This window comes from Pangasianodon hypophthalmus, chromosome 16 (assembly GCF_027358585.1).
Source record: "Pangasianodon hypophthalmus isolate fPanHyp1 chromosome 16, fPanHyp1.pri, whole genome shotgun sequence".
Lineage (NCBI taxonomy): Eukaryota > Metazoa > Chordata > Actinopteri > Siluriformes > Pangasiidae > Pangasianodon > Pangasianodon hypophthalmus.
Genome location: NC_069725.1, coordinates 13,471,328 through 13,490,970, shown reverse-complemented (window position 1 = coordinate 13,490,970; position 19,643 = coordinate 13,471,328). Strand labels below are relative to the sequence as shown.

At 40.2% G+C, this 19,643-nt stretch overlaps 1 protein-coding gene across 7 annotated transcripts in view; it reads right to left on the bottom strand.

Moving 5' to 3' along the window:
• The window catches only part of rgs19 (regulator of G protein signaling 19), a 49,217-nt gene that overhangs the window by 12,007 nt on the left and 17,567 nt on the right, over nt 1-19,643 (bottom strand). For 4 of the 7 annotated variants that reach the window (XM_034311555.2, XM_026921344.3, XM_053240680.1 and 1 more), the window contains 3 exons: nt 6,669-6,808; nt 4,943-5,029; nt 3,362-3,596 (listed from right to left, as the gene is read on the bottom strand). In XM_034311555.2, the coding sequence (XP_034167446.1) occupies nt 3,362-3,596; nt 4,943-5,029; nt 6,669-6,808 (462 nt within the window). Of the gene's footprint in view, nt 1-3,361; nt 3,597-4,942; nt 5,086-6,668; nt 6,809-19,643 lie in introns of those variants that run through there. The other 3 variants (XM_053240679.1, XM_053240681.1, XM_034311557.2) reach the window with 3 other exon arrangements.

The window sequence follows — 19,643 nt, the reverse complement described above, 5'->3', positions numbered from 1 at the left end:
CAGAAACATAAAAATTGTATACCTTAGTGTTAAGTTATTTCATCTCTTACTGTCACTGCAATATCCAACTTTATTACATCACTTTTTTGGTCCCTATCAGGCAGCTCTAGTCTACTGTACACAACGCATAGACAAATATACTGTTTCTACACACTGATATGATACAGAACAAATACTGTAATTGTACAGATGCCAGCTGAACCTTTACAAAGACACATAAACTCTGGCTGTGTGTGTGTGTGTTTAACTTACTCTCCTTATGTGGACCTTCTATCCACATAATTATTAATCCAGCTAGTTAAAGCTATGCCTGTTATGTCAGTTTGTTTTTCTATCTTGGTGGGGACCAAATATCCTGACAAGGTCAAAAGTGTCAGATAGTCCTATCCTTGTGGGGATATTTGATCCCCACTAAGATATAAAAACATGCCCAAGTGTGTTTGTATGTTTGTGTGTGTGTGTGTGTGTGTGTGTGTGTGTGTGCGCGCGCACATGTATGCACTCAGTAGAGCAGACGTTCACCAAACATATGTAGCTTTGCTTAGTCTATAGACTCTTCAGTGGTTTCAGTGTGTCTATAATTGTTAGCTGTTATACACCATTAACAAAGTCAAATACAGTGAGCCACCTGACTCTGAGATACTAGGGGTGTGTGGGTGTGTGTGTGTGTGTGTATGTGTGTGTGTGTGCTGATGAGAAATTGCATAAGGAAAGAGTTGATTTTACTGTCAGGAACAGAAACAGAGAGAGAGAGAGTGAGAGAGAGAGAGAGAGAGAGAGATAGAGTGTCATTTAGCCATAAGAATCATTAAAATTACCAGAATTTCTTCAATACGGATCAGACTAAATTCTAACTGGAAGTATGATCCCTATTCCATATCATAAGCAAAATAAATGACGTGGATAATTGCATGAATTCCGATCTGTCAAAATCTGCCAAATATCAGATCTGTATCAGATTTCCGTGACGTACATGAAAGTGGCTCAATTAAGTACTGAAAATGGCAGAGTCAACATTTTCACACTGGTATAAAGAATAAAGTCTGTGTGATTAATTAATTGAGGATGTCTGGAAGTTCGATGTCTAAAAGCTAATCTAGATTAACATTAATCAACATGTCTCTGTTTAAGTATTCAGGATCGCTGCCTTGATATCAAATGAGGTTTCCTTTGAATGGGAAATGAAAACAAAACCTGCTCTAGCAAGTCACATCTGAACTTGTGTGTACATGCGTGCGCGTACACACAAACACACACACACACACACAAGAACACCCACTCCTGCTGAGCCACTCCACTATAGCTGACCCAAAGCAGCTCTCAGTACTTACAATACACTTTTAATACTTAATGAGATCTTTATTTCCTGTTCACAAGGAAAAGAGAGAGATAAACAGAGAGATAGAGAGAGGAGACAGTTAATTAAAGACCATAGAGAGATCAGCATGCTGAGCTATAGATAGAGTGAGCTGTTAGACGGACAGATGGCAGAAGAGGGTTAGGTAACATCTGAAAGAGCGCCATGTTCCTCATTATGAAGTGTGTGTAAGTGGGTGTGCATTTGTTATTAATGCTATGCATTAAACACAACCTGATTTCTTTTCCATTTCCACTGTTGTAAGTGGCAGACAAATACAGCTTTCTCCCTCTGACCTTTGTGTAAATATTCACACAGTAAACAACAACTATTTCATGCAGATCAGAAACAAAGCCATTGTGGTTAAAACTACAGATTTTTGTCCCTGTGGCAAAAAGAGGGGAATGTGAAAATCTATGACAAATTATAGATTATGACTCTGTTAATCTGAAAACTGATGGTATCTACAATGCACAAAGACACCATGGAGAACCTTTTAAGGATCCTAAAAAAAAATCACAATACATCATTCTTAGATAAATGAGGTGGACCAGCTATAAAAACTGTGCATGTGACATATTCATCATCAGTTATCACTTTATCCTAGTCAGGATCGTGGTGAATCCGGAGCCTATTCCGGGAACATTGTGCACGAGCCAGGAATTCACGATGACACGTCAGTTCATTTCAAAATACCATGCAAACAAACATCTACCTACCGGCATTTTTCTTGGGAGGTGGGAGGAACCCAGACAAGATGGAAAAAACCCATGTGGACACGGGGGGAGAACATGTACAGAAACTCCATACAGACAATAACTGGGGATTGTACTGGGCACCTTGGAGCTGTGAGGAGCAGCAATACTACCTACTGCACCACCATGCCATCCCACTACTACTAATTCCAGTAACATTAGCGGCATGATTAAATCAAAATACAGTATTGTCAAAGCACCAGGTGTACATACACACACACACACACACACAAAACACATGCATTGTGATCGGAATGTGATAAGATCAGCAGACTGCCTACAGACTGTGATAAGATCTCAGACAGGTGTAAATGTAATAATCATAATAATAATAAAAAACCAAGCTGGTATTACAGAGAAAGTCCCCAGCCACAGGATATTATTTCAGATCAGAAAAAAATCTGATCAGATCAGACCCTTTCCATCCCATTCCAGCTCTGCAGAAAGCTGCCTGACTTCCTGCACTGCATCTCGCACTATATGCATATATTGCATATTGAGACCCAATCACAATGTGTGCACAGTGAGGGAGATGACAAGGTGTATTAATACTGGTGCAACATCGCATCAGTCGTTATACAAATGCAAATGTAAAACGTGTAAATATATGCTTATATGTTCTTACACCCAAGTCTGTAGAACAGTTAGTTCCTTTAACACCAATCTCTGGTGTATTGATTTTTTTTTTTTTTTTGGTTTTCACTCAAGGGATTTTGTGTGTGTACTTTCACATTGGTTTTATGCTCTAAAGTTTAGTACTTTAATACTTTAGCTCATATTTTTATTTCCCATTTTCAAGACAGTCTAAAATCTTTTCTGCATTATGAGGTTCTCTTTTATTTGTTTTTATTTCCTTACTTAATTGTACCTCACACTAAATAGGGCAGTAGTGGCTCATCGGTTAATGCTGGGGGTTCCTGATCGGAAGGTTTGGGGTTCAAGCCCCAGCCCTACCAAACTGCTACTGCTGGCCTTAAGCAATGCCCTTAACCCTCTCTGCTCAAAGGGTGCTGTATCATGGCTGACCCTGCGCTCTGAATTCCCTGACAAGCTGGGATATGCAAAGAAAAGAATTTCCCTGGCCTGTAATGTATATGTGACAAATAAAGGCTTCTTTTTCATGTCTCATTTGTGTCATCTATTATTTTAATTTTACTCTTATTTGTAAGTGTATAACTGTTATAACTGTGCAATTAAACAAAATATAAAAGGGACTATATTGCCTCATTATTATTATTATTATTATTACCTCTTTAGGTGAAAGAATAGAGATGTAGTCTTCGTAGATCATGCGTGCCTTCTCCTCTATCATGTTCTTGTTGATCTCCTTCTTCAGATCCTCACAGGCCAGCCAGAAGAGCATGTTCTCCTCGCTGTACTCTGTGCGCAGAAACTCACGGAATACGTTCCGGCCTGCCGGGTTCTTCATCAGCTTATCAAAGGACTGAGCCCACTGTTTCATCTCCTCCACCGTTGGTTTGGTGCTGAGAAAAAAAAAAACATTTAATTAATTTGGGCTGGAGATGAGTGTGTCCTCAGGCTGCATGTTTTTTTTTTGTTTTTTTTTAAACAATGAGAAAGTCAGAAAGTCAGAGTTTTGCTGTGCGCTGCACAGCAACGCCCTACAGAGCAGAAAACACCTGAGATTTCTCACTATTAGGGGTTCGCCAGAAATTCATCTCTGTTCCAGTCTTAAGACAAGCTTGGACATGCAGTGGTATGCAAATCTCAAAAGTTCATCATACTAATGATAAAATTCATCTGAGACTGGCAGCTTGCAACATGCCCTATATTCCATTACTCACAGAATTCCCCTCATGACTTACAAGTATCTACCAATTATGTCATGAATGTGTATATGGTTTATTTCCTTTAAAATAACTACCTACAAGGCTAATTAACTGACATGCTAACTTGTGGCCAAATTAACATCAGATGTTGTGGTTGATTAGTCACCTAACTAAACCTATCATGATATTTTCTGCTCTTAAAACATGCTTCAATAAAAACGTTGTGTTTACATTTCTAAGAAATCTGGCTGTTGTTTGCGATTTTGGAAAGGAAATCAGGTTGCAGTGCATTCTGGGGCCAGTTGACAGTAATAAAGTATTACAAGGTGGTGACAGCAGATTTCTCCAAAAAGAAACAACAATTGACAAAGGAAATCAACAGGTATTTAATTAGTTTGCACGTTATAAGCCATACTTGACATAGTTCGTCATGCTTTTTATTTAAATAAGAACCAACACAGACGCTGCTTCTAGCTTCAGCTCTTCTGTCTGAGATATGAAGCATGATATGATCAAAGAAGCATAGTGTCCAAGCTGCATGTGGATAATATATATTGGACAATATATATGCATATTCTATATAACACAGACAACAAAGCTGTTTAAGAAATATGTTGACTTTTGGTAAATATAATTATTGTAAAACAGAAGGACCGGATAAAATATTTTGAAAATGATAACCACGTTAGAAAAAAGAAATTATGCCACACAGCCAAAACACATCACTGGAGTGGAAAGGGTTAACGGCCCTGCTGAAGTAGCTAACAGTGGTGGCTGGAAGTGCTGGGATTTGAACTCTTCTGATCATTAGTCCTGAGCAAATGTCATACATAGCAATTGCTAATCAAGTGGAATAAACATGGCATTTATATTTAAACGACATCTTGGCATCACAGCAGAAGCTTTGATGGTTGTGGGATTCTTACATTTATTATAATGCTCAAGCTAGAAAACATCTGCATATGCCCACACCAAGAGTAACCGAGAATGCTGAATTTGAATATGTGAGTGTGTGTGTGTGTGTGTGTGTGTGATCTCACCATGGTTCACAGTTTGGTATGGTCTCCAGCTTACTCTCCTGGGCTTTCAATCTCCGGCGACTCTCGTCTTCTCTCCTAATAGTGAGACTGGAAGGTGGTAAAACGGCATTGAGAAATAACAGTTGTGCCCGAACCATCTTGGCCTGGCCACAAACACGCACAGACACACACGCACACAGATACACGTGACATGAAAGGACAAACATTCCTAACACATACAGCTCACCCTTATTATTGTACACATACACATGCTATTTATCACACAGAGATGTTAAAGCATGTGTAGCGCTGCATTCTGGGGTCATGGAAAAGACCTGGGATTGTCACCTCGCTCTAGTTGTTCAAATAGAAGCTAATAATCAAATAAATGACCTGAAAGTATAATGGAATCATCGCCATGTCAAATAAAAAAGTCATAATGTATACGGGGAGACAATAAAAATGTGTGATTTTTCAAAATGATTCATGTGAATCGTCCTCCAAATTAATTTTCATTAATCTCTAATAATATACTAAAGCCTCCTCCGATTACATGACATTAACATTGGTCTGACTAAATTTCGCCCAAGGGGTTTGTGTTTTTTTTTTTTTATATGAAGTTATTAATAATCACATTCCTACACAGACCTTCATGATTAGAACTATAATTCTGATTCAAGGCCCAAATATATACATTTCTGCTTGGAACACTCTGGACTGTTTGCTATGTGGTCTTCAAATCTGTTTCCATAACTGATTTTCTTCTGCTGGTCACCGCAGAGGCTGCCAAAAGAGCAGCTCTGAGCTAGTCACACTGACCGCGAAACCTCAGGCCCTGCTTCAGCATGTGGCCACGTGCTGCTAACACTGCACTGTGGTCCACCACTTACACCTAACACAGACGTGTGTAGCCTGGCTGTGGTGCTAGATCTTCCAGTTGCAGCTTTATGCTATCGTTTATGGGGAGCCTGTCAGAAATAGATCTAGAGGAGCTCTGTTATTAGGCAGTAAAAGCATTCCCAAGTGGCTAACAATGTATGTGTGTGTGTGTGTGAGAGAGAGAGCGAGAGAGAGAGAGAGAGAGAGAGACAGAGAGAGAGAAAGAGTCTGTGAATATGCAGCCATATCCCACAGAGCACTTGGAAGAATGAGAGCAATCTTAATCACAGTTGCTCTTTAGGTTCCCAGTACACAGCGCTAACACACACACACACACACACACACACACACACATCCGGAAACATGTAAAAAGACTTATGAAATCAGTGATGAAGAGGAAGTAGCTGGAATTCTTCACGTGACAGAAAGAAGGTATAACAAATCAAGGAAATTAAATCAAACTAACTATTAAAGAAACTGCAGCAAGGAAATCATTTAAGCTAAAAACAATGATGTTTAACAGATATAGAGGTGGGAGAACCAGATGTGTGAAATAACAGTTACAATGGCTTTTTTTAACCTGGATAAAGTATGCCATGTGAATCACTGTAGACCGACGTAATGACGCACATTCATACTTGCTATATTATATTTCCAATACCTATTAATAGCATTACCTATTAAATTCTCCCAATTGGTAATTCAGTGAAGCTTCAATCAAATGTCAAAGGAAACCTATGGTATTTAAGTGACTTTCGTTCAGGTTTTCTAATTATACACTGCATTATACATTAGGTCTACATTCTCATATAATAGTTGAATGGAAACCCCATTATGAAAGAGTGTGAGAGGGGTGTACGGGTCATACCAAGAGCAGCTACAGCAGCAGCACCAGCAGAAGCAGCAGGCGTTGGGTCTCTGTGTGGGGGGCGAGTGCTGCGCCCGGCTCGGGGACATCTCGCTCCGTGCCATCGGAGACTCGCGCTCTGCTGGGACAGGGCCTGTGTACTGAGACACACACAGTAAGGCACCTGGACGGCATACACACAGCAGTGTCTAAGAATGTGAGTCCACTGCCAAGAACCATTTTGCCATTTGAGACTAAAATATATCTGAATATCTTGTCTTTTGATTCAGTTTTTCAAATTGTTATGACAGCATACTGTATATTTCATTCAAGTACTAACTACGCTCTTAAGACCCGGTGTTGTTTTCGGGTCTAATGTCCAACACCTCATATTGACTCAATATGGTTCTCTATGCATTAGGCTTTATTGCTGCTATTGCTTTCCGTAAAGAAAAATCATTTTCACTTATATTATTGAAGAATGGTGGAGCTTGAGAAGTATAATTTAACAAAACTGCATTTAGTGCTTCATTACTGATTAAAAAAAAACTGTTCTTGGGGTGAACTCAGGCTTTTGGATCCTATTTTACATTGCCATACATGCTATCACATGCTTACATGCAAAATACATCTACACACATACACATTACACAGAGGTCATACATTAAGATGCACACAATCAGACACATAAAGCCTTTATCAGTCTTGCAATAACATATAAACTTATATTTGAATGACCACAATACCACAAAAGCACATGTTGATTATGCTTCCTGTAGCAATTGAGTCTCATATTAGATACTTTCCACTGCTAACAAATAAAATCCCATCATTTGCATGCCACTGGCATTTTAGTCAATCATCTAGTCCTAGTTTTATGTGACCAATTATTAGACTGTCTGAAAAGTTCCAAAAACAGCACAGTCAGTAAATCTGTCCATGAACATAAACTATCAGAGTGAGTGCCAAAGAAAGCAAAGGAAACCAGACGGCATTATGAGTCATTCGGTTGTGCCATGAGGAGATAGCGAGGTCTTCACCACCACACACATACACCCACGGAAATATCGCACTATCTTCTCCAACCTGCTGATTCTGCCCGAGAGACGTGCCAAACACACACCATGATATTATCACAATACTTTAAAATAGGGTTGCCAGTTTTCTGACGTGGACAGGCCAGGGAGTTGGATGAGGGGGTTGAGACAATGGAGGGGGTGTTGACCAACCAACCAACCAATATGTCATCAATATGAACTTTTAAACCATGAATTAAAAGTCTTAATGTTAATTCTTATAAAAGCACAGGTCATTCTGACCTACACTAAAAGTATGTGGACACCTGACCATCACACTCATATGTGGCCCTTCGCCAAACTATTGCCACAAAGTTGGAAGCACACGATTGTCTAGGATTTCTTTGTATGTTGTAGCATTAAGATTTCCCTTCAATGGAACTAAAGGGACCAAGCCTGCTTCATCATGACAATGCCCCTGTGCACCCTGTGAGGTCCATAAAGACATGTTTTGCCAAGGTGGGTGTGGAAGAACTCAAGTGGATTGCACAGAGCCCTGACTTCAACCCCACTGAACGACTTTGACCTCACTAATGCCCTTGTGGCTGAATGAGCACAAATCCAAAGCCATGCTCCAAAATCTAGTGGAAACCCTTCCGGGAAGAGTGGAGGCTGTTATAACAGCAAAGCAAGGACCAACTCTGTATTAGTGCCCATGGTTTTGGAATGGGCACATACTTTTGGTCATATAGTGTATCATGTTCAAGTATTTGGCACAAGAAGATATATTCAGAAGGTTTTTATTTGCCACAATGCCACAACAAGCTGCATCATTTTCATCAACGCTGATGTCAGGAAGGTTACAGGAATGTAAGTATACAGTATAAGCTTGTATAAGCCACCTTGCAGGTGCTTAACTACTGGCTAATCACTTATTCTACTCAGCAGAAAGGCCTCTGAGCTTTCTGAGCCTGGAGAGTAACTGTTCTAGTGGCATTTCCACTTGGTCACAGTGTGGACAGAACACAGGACTGGTCTTCAGCATGGTTAGGAGGCATCGCTAGGCTACAGGTTCTTTATTCTCCCTTAATTCTTTAAAACCATGAATAATCTTCCATATTCATGCTTCATTATTCAACCATGCCATTGTGTCTCCAAATATGTCCAGATCGCAGGCTGCTAGGACATATGGGAGGATGCTGTTGCTCTAATCTAGTGCAGCCTTGACTGTGCTATACGCTGTACAAATCGGGAGTAGAGACAGTAAAGGAATTCGGCAACCGCTGAACTTGTGAAGTCTAAATGGAGTCTGGGGCAGATATGCACTCTGTGCCACATGCACTCTCAGCAACGTCACATGCATGCCCTGCCACTGCTTAGCTTATTGGTTTAAGTATTTACTGACTCATTTTACATTATTTCACACTAGTACAGGGTTTAATTGGGATTTAAAAGGTGGAGGAGCCCTACAGCTTTTATGAGTGCCAACAATGTAGGAAGAGTAGCTTTAAAATTCTGTGTAATTATATGGAGTTCGCAACACTGAAATAATGGAAAGGTGATTAAACCAACAGTGAACCAAAGAACAAGGGGCCGGATGTTTATACAGTATATCGGGAGATACATCGAAAACTTGAAAAGCTCTGAAATGCTGCTGTAATGTGCCTGAAATTAACATCCAATTTATTAACGCTGTAGCTCATCGTGCAGACTTTGCCTAGCACTGGCTACTACATGTACTTTGCGTGAGATGCATGTTAGAAGCTGCTGTAAATTAGTGGAAATTGTGAAAAACTCAGGATTGGTAATGTGCAGAAATGCAGATAATGTATTAATAAAAGTTTTTCTAACTAAAAACTCACAATTTCCTATCATGAATATGGCTAATATGCCCTTTCATTACTAATTCGTTTTCTTGAAAAAGCTGCTATGGGCGAATAAACTGTATTCCTGTTTTCTGGTGTTCAACCATGGCTTCTATAATATTTTAAAATTTGGCAATGTCATAAAAGTCCTGTTTATTTCTTTATTAAATGTGAAGATACTACACCCATGGTTGCCAGATCTGTGTGACAAACGCAGTCCAACTGACAAACAGTATTAATACACATAGTTTCCCTAAATTGTTATTTCAACAAGGTCTAAAATGGTCTCATAAAAGTAGTCCAATTTTGAAGCTCAATACTGCCTACACAGCTCCAGGTGAAACACACATGGCTTTAATTTACACCTGGTTTTGGAAAGTGGACAAAATTACATGCAAAACTGATCACCTCTAATTGCCCAAAGTTTAGTACATTGAACAGAATATGTAATCAGCCCCACCTCCCTTTTCTCTACCTTTTTTTTCCCACAGATTTCTCACTATATGTGCAATATATGTGGGAGAGAAGTGCACTTTGCATGCTGGCGTATATATTGCACATTTAGGCTTGCATTCCAGTTTTGTACATATCATGTAAAGGATGATTTTGTGCAGAATGCTGCATAATTACACCTGAGAACTGGGGTAAACAGTTCACTACATCAGGCCCCCAAAAATGCAGCCACACTCTTGTTCTCAGCTCTGGTGTTATTTTTAATTTTCCAAAAAGACTCATGCATATTTCTTTTCTAAACACATTTAGGCCCAAATAGAGGGGCCCTATGCCTCTGTCCACTGACCATCACTAATACCATCAGAGTTGCATGACAGCCACAGCTACACACACAGAGGACATGCCACATTTGTGCATGTGTGTGTGTGTGTGTGTGTGTCTGTCTAAGTAAGCAAGCAAAAGGGAACTAGGGAGTGTTAAAACAAAAGCGCTTTGTTGCTTAATGACCTGATGAGAGTATAGAGGCATATTTAGATGAATGGAGGATCTCTATAGACCCAAACACACACACTGCCTTGTTACAGTAAAGGGATCTCATAATGGAGTCTCTGGCCAAACCAACAAGCCTTAAATTGTAACAACAACCCTCTGTAGCTGAGGACAATACACACACTATCATATTCCTTTGCAAGGCTGCACAGCCGTGAGCTGAAACAGTAAGGGGAAGTGTGTGCGAGGGTGGAAGGAAGTAGATATTTATCCTGTGGAGTACTCAACAGAAAAGCACTACATTTCTATGAGACTGACAAACAGCTTACAATTGGGCATGCAATAATTGTTCAGTGATATACCATGTGATAGTCGCCACACATTACTGTTACTGGGGATATCACCACTACAACAGGGTCGCACTCAGCTTTTAAAATGTGATGAATTACTTACTTTTAAAATGAAAAACTGAAAGGACTCAGAGGAAAGCTTTCCATCGAGCAATTCAAAATTCATTGTTTTTGTGTGTGAGATCTAGTGTCTTCTCATTTGCTGCGCTCTCCTATTGTTCATGGTTATGTGAACGACTATTAATATTTCTATTCCTGTGTATTATAATTATTACTGCAAGTGTTCTTTGACTTTTTAAATTGCATCATTCACAGTTTAAAATACTGGCTCATGATTAATGTCGACAACATTCCTAAGTCCTCACTTGCTCCAAACCTTTTTTTCTGTTGAGGCTCTCATTACAAAAAACAAAAAAAAACTTCCAGTTGTGTAACGTGAAACTTGATTCACTGCCGGCTCCTTTAACAGATGTGTTCTGACTGATATGTCCCGAGTAACTCGTGATAAAAGCGTCTGTTAAATAAATAAATACAATGCAAGTAGCTACAGATTCTGATCATAACTGCGAGTAGACTGTTAAAGACAGAACCACCTCTCCTCCTCCTCCTCCTCCTCCTCCTCCGAACAACTGCATAAAGTAGGAATTGTAGGTTTGTCTCTAAAGGCAGACAAGGTGAAAGTAGATCTTCTTAATATTCTTCTTCTGAATGTAGAATGTTCTTAATAAGCAAAGAGTTGTGTGTTAGTTGAATGTTTACAGAAGGAGAAAGCACTCTCCTTTCCAAATTTCTCTTTCTGGCCTTCCCCCTCTCCCCACTTTTCAGCATGACATAATGTAGTTTCAGCCAGCGGACAGTAACTCGGGATATTTTTAGCTCTTGGCAGCCCCGTATCCCTCCTGTCTGCTCTTCTTTTGTTTCTACTCACTGCTGAGTCTATTTTCTTCTACAGGGTTCAGTAGGTGTGAGTGTCTGTTTAATCTACGTCAAGAGGAGAGTTAAGTGTGTGTGTGTGTGTATGTGTGAGAGAGAGTGAGAGAGAGAGAGAGAGAGAGAGAGAGAGAGAGAGCAGGGTTAAGGTAGTTGAGCATGACAACACACTGCACACTTCACACACACTGTTAAAGCAAATACAAGAAAAATCATCTTGTTTGTCCCTGGTGGTTTCCACTCACTCCTGGTGAGTTTTCCTCTGGAGAATCTTGGCTCGGCTGACATCAACAGACTTGTGCGATTGCGTACGGCACCATGCAGTGACTGTGAGGACAGCGTTTGTCTTTTTTCAGCCCTGACAATCTATTTCCTTTTTAAAGCTCTATTTATGCATGATGCATAAAAAAACCCCAACTTGATATCTCACTATCATTGGAAAATAAAAAAAAAGCCCCTGAAGCACACTGTGGAGTTACGTTTGATGGAAAATTCAACTGCAACAGAGAAAACAGTACTGCCAAAGTCCTCCAAAGACATTGGTATGGTGACATAACTAGTGCTTTTGAATCCATTTTATCGCGTTGTCTAACTGCATCACAAAATTATGGTCATATTTATCGATCTTTCCTATCCTATTAGAAACCAATATCTTATGCTACTTTGTGTAGGTTGTATAACAACTTAATGGGTTGAAATTTGCTGAACCTGGTCTCGAATGAATGCCCTCTCGTTTTCTCACTTTAATGATACCAAACTCGTTTACATGGTCTCTTTTATTTAGCTTTTGCATATTTTCTTCATAATTAATGGCCTGTATTAATAATGCATTTATGTGGATCAGAATGCACAATTACCTTGTTACTAGATAAACTATTTTTTTCAAACCAGTAGTAGGGGTCGGTGACATGACAAAGATATCATATCACGATTCATGAAGATATTTCATTGAAGTTGCAGGGAGTTGATCCAAAAAGAGTCGATTCCCTGACTCCAGGCACTGCAAATTAAGAGTCAACCCCAAACTGAAAACGATTCACCTCGTGCGATCATGGGAAGCAAAATGAAGTTAGTATTCCCGTGCTTGGAACCAGCAACAAAAATTGTACGGAAAACCACTACCTTATGTTTTGAGTGTCTGATTTGAAAAAAGTGGTGAACATAAACACTTGGTAATATTCCCATGCCTTGATTTTTTAAATAATCCAGAATTTTCAAAAGAATCATTAGTTGCAGCCCTCTTCTTACACATAATGTCAAATCTTTCTCAGATTCCTCAAAATAACAGTGTGATAGTGTTGACAGTCAAAAAAAAAAGCTGTGAGCAAAAAACCAAGTGTGTGTGCGTGTGTGTGTGAGAGAGTTGCTTGTGAGGAGCCAGATATGCAGCTGAGACGCTTCTCATCTTATTAATGCTCCCTCCAAAATCCTATTAGGAGGGATTTGGTCAAGTCCTGGCAACCCCAACTTCTGCATCACTTGACCCAAAAGAGCAACAGAAAAAAAAGAAAGCACATTCTTGTCTGAGAGAGAGAGACAGAGAGAGAGAGAGAGAGAGAGACAGAGAGAGAGGCGCATGGCAGCTGGCTGGGGCTTTTGTCTCTTGATGCTGTGTGTTTAAAGAGCAATATGACTCTCACCCAGGGGTTTTAACCAATTAAGCACTTATTTGAGAAGTAATCTGTGTGATTATTCTTCCATTCTTGCAGTCTTAGATCAGCAGTACCTAACAAAATCAGATCAGGGCCAACTCAGAGTCGGGGGTGCACCTAATTCCCTTACAGTTAGAGGGAAACACAATTTAACAAAAAGTCGCAGAACCTCACAACATGATGTTGGGATGTTTGCTGGAACAGAAAACGGGAATTACAGGAATGACACTGTTGTAAAGGCCCAGCAACAGACAACTCTAGACAAGTTCAATGCACGTTCGCACCAGCTCTTCTGAAGTTCTCTTATACACACTTGACTCAGTTCAGGGAATTTACTAACAAACAGCTTGGATTTCTGAAATGCATGAGTGCCCAATAAGAGAGATGCATGGTGTGGTGCTCCGGGAATAGACACACTAACACAGAGCTAGACAGGTCCAGTGCCCTCACACTATTGGAGATTCTCTTAAGCCAGTTCCTGTACCAACATTCTACTACACACAAAATTAGTCACACATTTAGAAAAGCAGAAGTTTTTCCACCACTCATAGAAGTGGAGATCCCCAGAAGTGAGGCTGGGAGACACATGCACGTACACCCACACACCCACCCACACACACACACACACACACACACACACACATAAAAGCTTGTCTTACTATTCTTGTAAGGATTTTCCATTGACATAATTTTTAATGCCAGGACTTAATGCTATGCCTCCTAAACCTAACACTATCTTTACCGTCAGTAACCAGCCAAATGTCCCACAAGGTCAAAACTGTCAGATATTCCTATCATTAGTCTCCACACACACACACACACACACACACACACACACACACACACACACACACACACACAAGACACATGTGAAATTGAAAAAATTATGCAGCAAAGAAAAAATCAAGACACAGAGGAAGGAAAAAAGCCAATAAAGAAGATACTTTGCTTAGAACCATGGAAGAGACTTCATTTGACCTTGTTTGACCTCGCTGAGAAACTAGTTCCACCTAAACACGAGGTCACACTTTGTATGGGTAAAGTTATGCATATTTACTCCAACAGCTAAACATGCTTATTTAAAACCCATAGGCCTAGGTTTGGAAGGAGACAGGGGACCTGTGGGTATGGAGTACGTGTGGAGCGGCGTGAGCTGTCCTCTCCTATTACAGATGCTCAGTAAAAATCACATAACATTCAGACTACTACAGGTTCAATTCAGAGGCTACTACAGTTCTGTCACACCGTTTTTATTCTTTTGCATGGAAATCGAGTGGGAAATAGCTTACAGTCAGCCACCTCAGCTCAACGTGCAGTTCCGTTTTTCCGAGGTAAACTGAGTACATGTGAGAATGTAAGTCACTGTCAGCCAGGAGTTACAGTAAACTATAAGAGGAGTCCAGATTAAAAAAAAGTGCTGCAGGCTAATAGTTTGTCAGCTATATCTATATCAGCTATATCAGCTATATATATGTGGTACAGTTAGCAAGTTTCTCCTCTAAGGTCAACATTCAGACAGTCAGTGTTTAGGACTGGATCACTAAGGAGCAGTAATGACCATTTTCTTTAATTCATGCACCCTCAAGGATTTGCACACTAGACATTTTCACTTTGCCTACATCACTAAAGTGCAGGTCAGTGCAGGTCACCATCACGCAAAGAACCGGAGTCAGTGCTCATCTCACAGCAGCCTATAACACCCAGAGTGACAACCTCAGAGAAATACGCAAATGTACTCTGTGATCGATTCAGAACAGAATAAATCCTTCAGAGCCTATCTGAGTTCAGTATGGATTATTTATTCTCTTCATACTAATACCAGCATTTCCCATTTGCTCACAAATTTCCACAAAGGGAAAAGCTTGTTGGTAAATGAGCATTTCACTCTATATTAAACAACTACAAGGCTACAAGGACTACTGATGTGGAGACCATGGCATGTAAATTTTCACTCCTAAGGTCAGTGGCCCGTTGCATGTAAAGGGTAATGTTAATGTTAATGAAGCTAAAAAGTGAAACATAACAGATATGGTGTTGAGCTGTGAATAGTCAGATAGAATAGAGGAGTGATACTGTATATCATATAGCCTGTATAAATGCTTGCACGGCTGATGAGCAACATTTTGTCAGCTGATGAGACATCCTATTTCTTTGGAAAGTTTGAATACTATCGTACATAAAACATTTAATAGAAAACCTAAGATGGGTTAGTGCTGATTTATACTTCTGCAGCTGTGTATCTACGAGCGCATCAAGTTGCTGCGCGTGGACAGACACGGGTGTGTATGTGTGTGTTGCACGTAACGTGAGTGTATACTCTTGGAGGTTGTGTCATATGAACCAAACCAGAATTTACAAAAAACGCAAAAAAAGCAGCCTCTGAGCCAAAAACAAAGGGCAGTTCCTGTAAGAATAAATAAAATGCAATATGGGCATAACTATGGGGGATTTCACACCGGCAGTTTAGTCTGAAACAGAACATGGTTTGCATGAAAAATTGGTAATGTGAAAGCTGTCATGCAGACCAGGAAGCGCACCACAGTACCGAACCCCAGACTGCCTATAGAAGTTTGGTGGAACTGGAACTGTACCACAATTCCTGTGAATGTGAACGCAACTCGTACTCGGGTCCGCACTTGTTCAGAAAGTAAAGTAACCTGAGAATGTGTTTTAGCCGATGACGACATAGCTTATTCAGATATGGGGAGAAGAAAACATAAAGGAGCAGTCAAACAAAACTCACAAGAATGCAGACGTTTTTTTGTTAAGCACAACACTGAAGGAGTCTGGGTTCAACAGACCCAGTGAGCAATGTCGTTTCAAAGTGAAAAGGCTTCGTCAGCAATATTTAAAAATAAGAGACTAAATAGTAAAATATATATATATATATATAATAAGAGACTAAATAATAATTAAAAAAAATACAGTGTGTCACACTGTGTTCTCCATGCGCGTTTGTGGTGACATAAGTTGAACGCAAATGCCCCGGGTTTCGATAGAATCAAGTGAGTCTGAAACCAGACCAACGCTGCGGGGGGCACTGGGAACGATCGCACTCGGATTCGCAGCAAACGTGCCTGGTGTGAAAACCACCTATGTTTTATAAAGTGCTGGAGAAAAAAGAAACCTTGTGTGATTAATTAGGAACGAAAGCATTTCTAAAGTGTTTTTGCTCATTTGTTTTTTAGCAGTATCAAGCTCAAGTGTCAAGTGTTTAAATCCAAAATTCTAGCAATCTTGGAATGATAGATACGTTCAAATTTTTTAAATGAAGTTGTTACACTGTGTGGTATGTCTTTGATGCGAACATGTTATGAGTAGGCTTGTGAGATGTGTGTAATATCCCATCGCCCTTTCGTGCCCCCAATTATCACCGACTGACGATAATATTGCCTGTGGCTTTGAAGGCAAAAAGAAGGGGGCGTGGCCACACCTGGGTAACGTGTGTTGTGTACGTGTTACATCATTACAGTGGAAAAAAATATGAGAAGTTGGTTATGAGTTGGTTGCAATCGCTAGCTTTACTGTTTAATCTGGTTTTTTTTTTTTTTTTTTTGCTTAATTACTCAACAAGGCCAGGAATGCTTGCAAAACTGAATTCGGGAGTGTAAATAAATGTAACGAGTTATTAGATGTAACTAAGCTCTCTTAATAATATACAATATACAATACGTATACACATACGATATGCAATCATATCACCATGTGTGAAGCAAACATGAAATGCAGGCAAACAAAACCTGATCTGCTCGCTCGCGCTGTTAATTTATAGATGTTTGACGCAAATGTCTCTCAGAGGAGACGGTTTATTTCTTCAGTTTCTGTTGCAAGTATAAGATGTTTAACAGACTACACTAGAAAAGGGTTTCAGGGAGCACATTCCCAGTGTATAGAAGACTGAAAGTACTGAATGTGAAAAGGGAACATTTTACTGCTTACATTTTACTGTGTAAAATTTGATTAAAGGTTCACAACATCTTGTGACAAAGCTTCGATGTACGCAATCTAACACACATCCCCACCAGCCAATCAGGTGGTTGACGCGCAGTGCACACTTAGCTTCTCTGAGGACGGCATATGAGCGTGTCAGTGTGTCTGTGCCTGCCATGCTTACTCATAAACCCCCTCTCTGTGTCGCGACACAGACACGCAAACATGCTTCAACACAGAAGTATACATCAAAGTGCCTCCATCTAAAGGTGAAATGAAACCTACGCCTCTGTTAAAACCACAGTGCTATTATATAACTCTTTTCTCTCTCTCTAAGCACCCAAGCACGTGCATTTGGCAACGTTTTCAACATTTTAACAGATTGTATCGTTCCAGAATTATTGTATCTAACAGTCTGACGCCCATGTAAGTGAATCCCAGTATAAACACTCACTCACAGAGAGATGGGAGAAAGAAACACACATGATGCAATAAAACATAATGAATACAGGCTGATCAAAACCTTTGTGATATGGACAAGGTTAAATCCTGAGTTACTGAGATTTGGCCTCTGTACAGTTCATAGAAGAGCAAGTGAGAAACAGGCAGAGAAGGGAAGTGTTGTAACTGGCCCGATGTTGTAAGCGACACAAGGGCGTGTGTGAAACCTAGTGAGTCAGCGTTGTCTCTTCCTCTTTCTGCCACTCTTCAGAACAGAGCAAACGATAAGCACACAGGCTACGTGAAGACACGTCCTCAATGCAACGTTTTTGTACCAAATCTTTCAGATTATTTGGACAGCCTTTAACTTTTGTGTAAGTTTTGTTCAATATGAAGAAACGCTAGGAAACAGAATCATGCCTTCTATGGAAGGCTGGTTTGCATTCTGAGCCACAAAGTTTGTGTCTAACAGTTAAAGAAACACCATTTCAGCTTTTACTCTTTATCACTGTTGGGCTTTAGGTGCATAAATAATCATGATTATCATTTTGTTATATGTGGTGAATCCACTAATGGAGTCAAAGCGAAAGAGGGAAGTGCAGAGTCCCTTAGTGCATCATGCCAATGTGATGTGCTGACTTCCTGTCTTACCCAACCCTAGAGTCCCTCTTCTTACAGCACAGGCCAGAAGTCGGAGATCGTAAGGGGTAAAAGGTTCAGGACCATGTGGGCATGAGAATACCAATGAAAACAGCAAGTTCTGGGATGTGATGTAAAGTTAGTGTTATGCAATTTTTTTCAGCAAACATAGCCACTTCACCTTATATGGCTATGAGTGTGTGCAGAATAAACAAATACACTAATACAGTTTTATTAAATTTGCTCCACATGAGGTTCTCAGTGGTGAACTCTGGGGGGCCTCCTTTTGACATGACGGCTTCAACATGTTCACTACTTGCCTTCTCGTCCCCTTATTTCACTCTATTTTCTCTACTCTGCGACTCAGCCATTATTCACCTCTGAGTGTGGGACAGAGAGCTGGCACTTGAGTGTGTGACGTTATTTAATTATGGCATATCTCAAAACCTTCCTGGCCCCCAAAAAGAACACAACTTCTTTCCATGACACCCCACGGCTATCTTCATGTTATTCTAGCCATCATCAGCTGTATCATTACTGGTTTCCCTTCATCTTCTCCTCTTGGACTTTTTATATTCGTCTACTATCACATAGGGCTGCACCATAAAAGCAGGAACCCCTCAAAACAGCACCAAGTGCCTCATTCATCATTCATGCCAACACAGAATGGTACTGACAGCTGAGTACAATATGAAGACTTGAAATGAGCCTCTGTGATGACCTTAGAACAGTAATTACGACTATATTATAGGAACATATTACTCTGGAGTGGACAAATCGGTAGCCTGGGCGGCCAGGACAAGCACATTTCTTGTCTGGGATGTTCGTTTTTTTAGTTGTAGTTTCCCAGAAGAAGAAACAACCCTATTAACTTTTGCAAAGTTTTTCACTTGATATGTTATGTTATACACTTCACAGTGATGCGACCCACCTTGATCCAAGTATGTGTCTCACCAGCCTGGAGCCAGCTCCAAATGGGCTGCATATGGCATGGGTTAGTGTTAGGGTTAGAGAAGGTAGAATCATCTTCTCCTGAGATGCGCTATCAAATGTTAACATGCTAGCCCCACATAATTGGAGCTGTACCGCCTGTTTGGAGCTGGCTTCAGGCTGCAGAGATACATGCCTCACACGATCTGGTTGACAGTAGAACAATTTTTACTAGGCGGATTAATTAACAGACAGTCTTTTCTTAATCAGGAACACCTCGAGGTTAAACATGTTCGAGAGA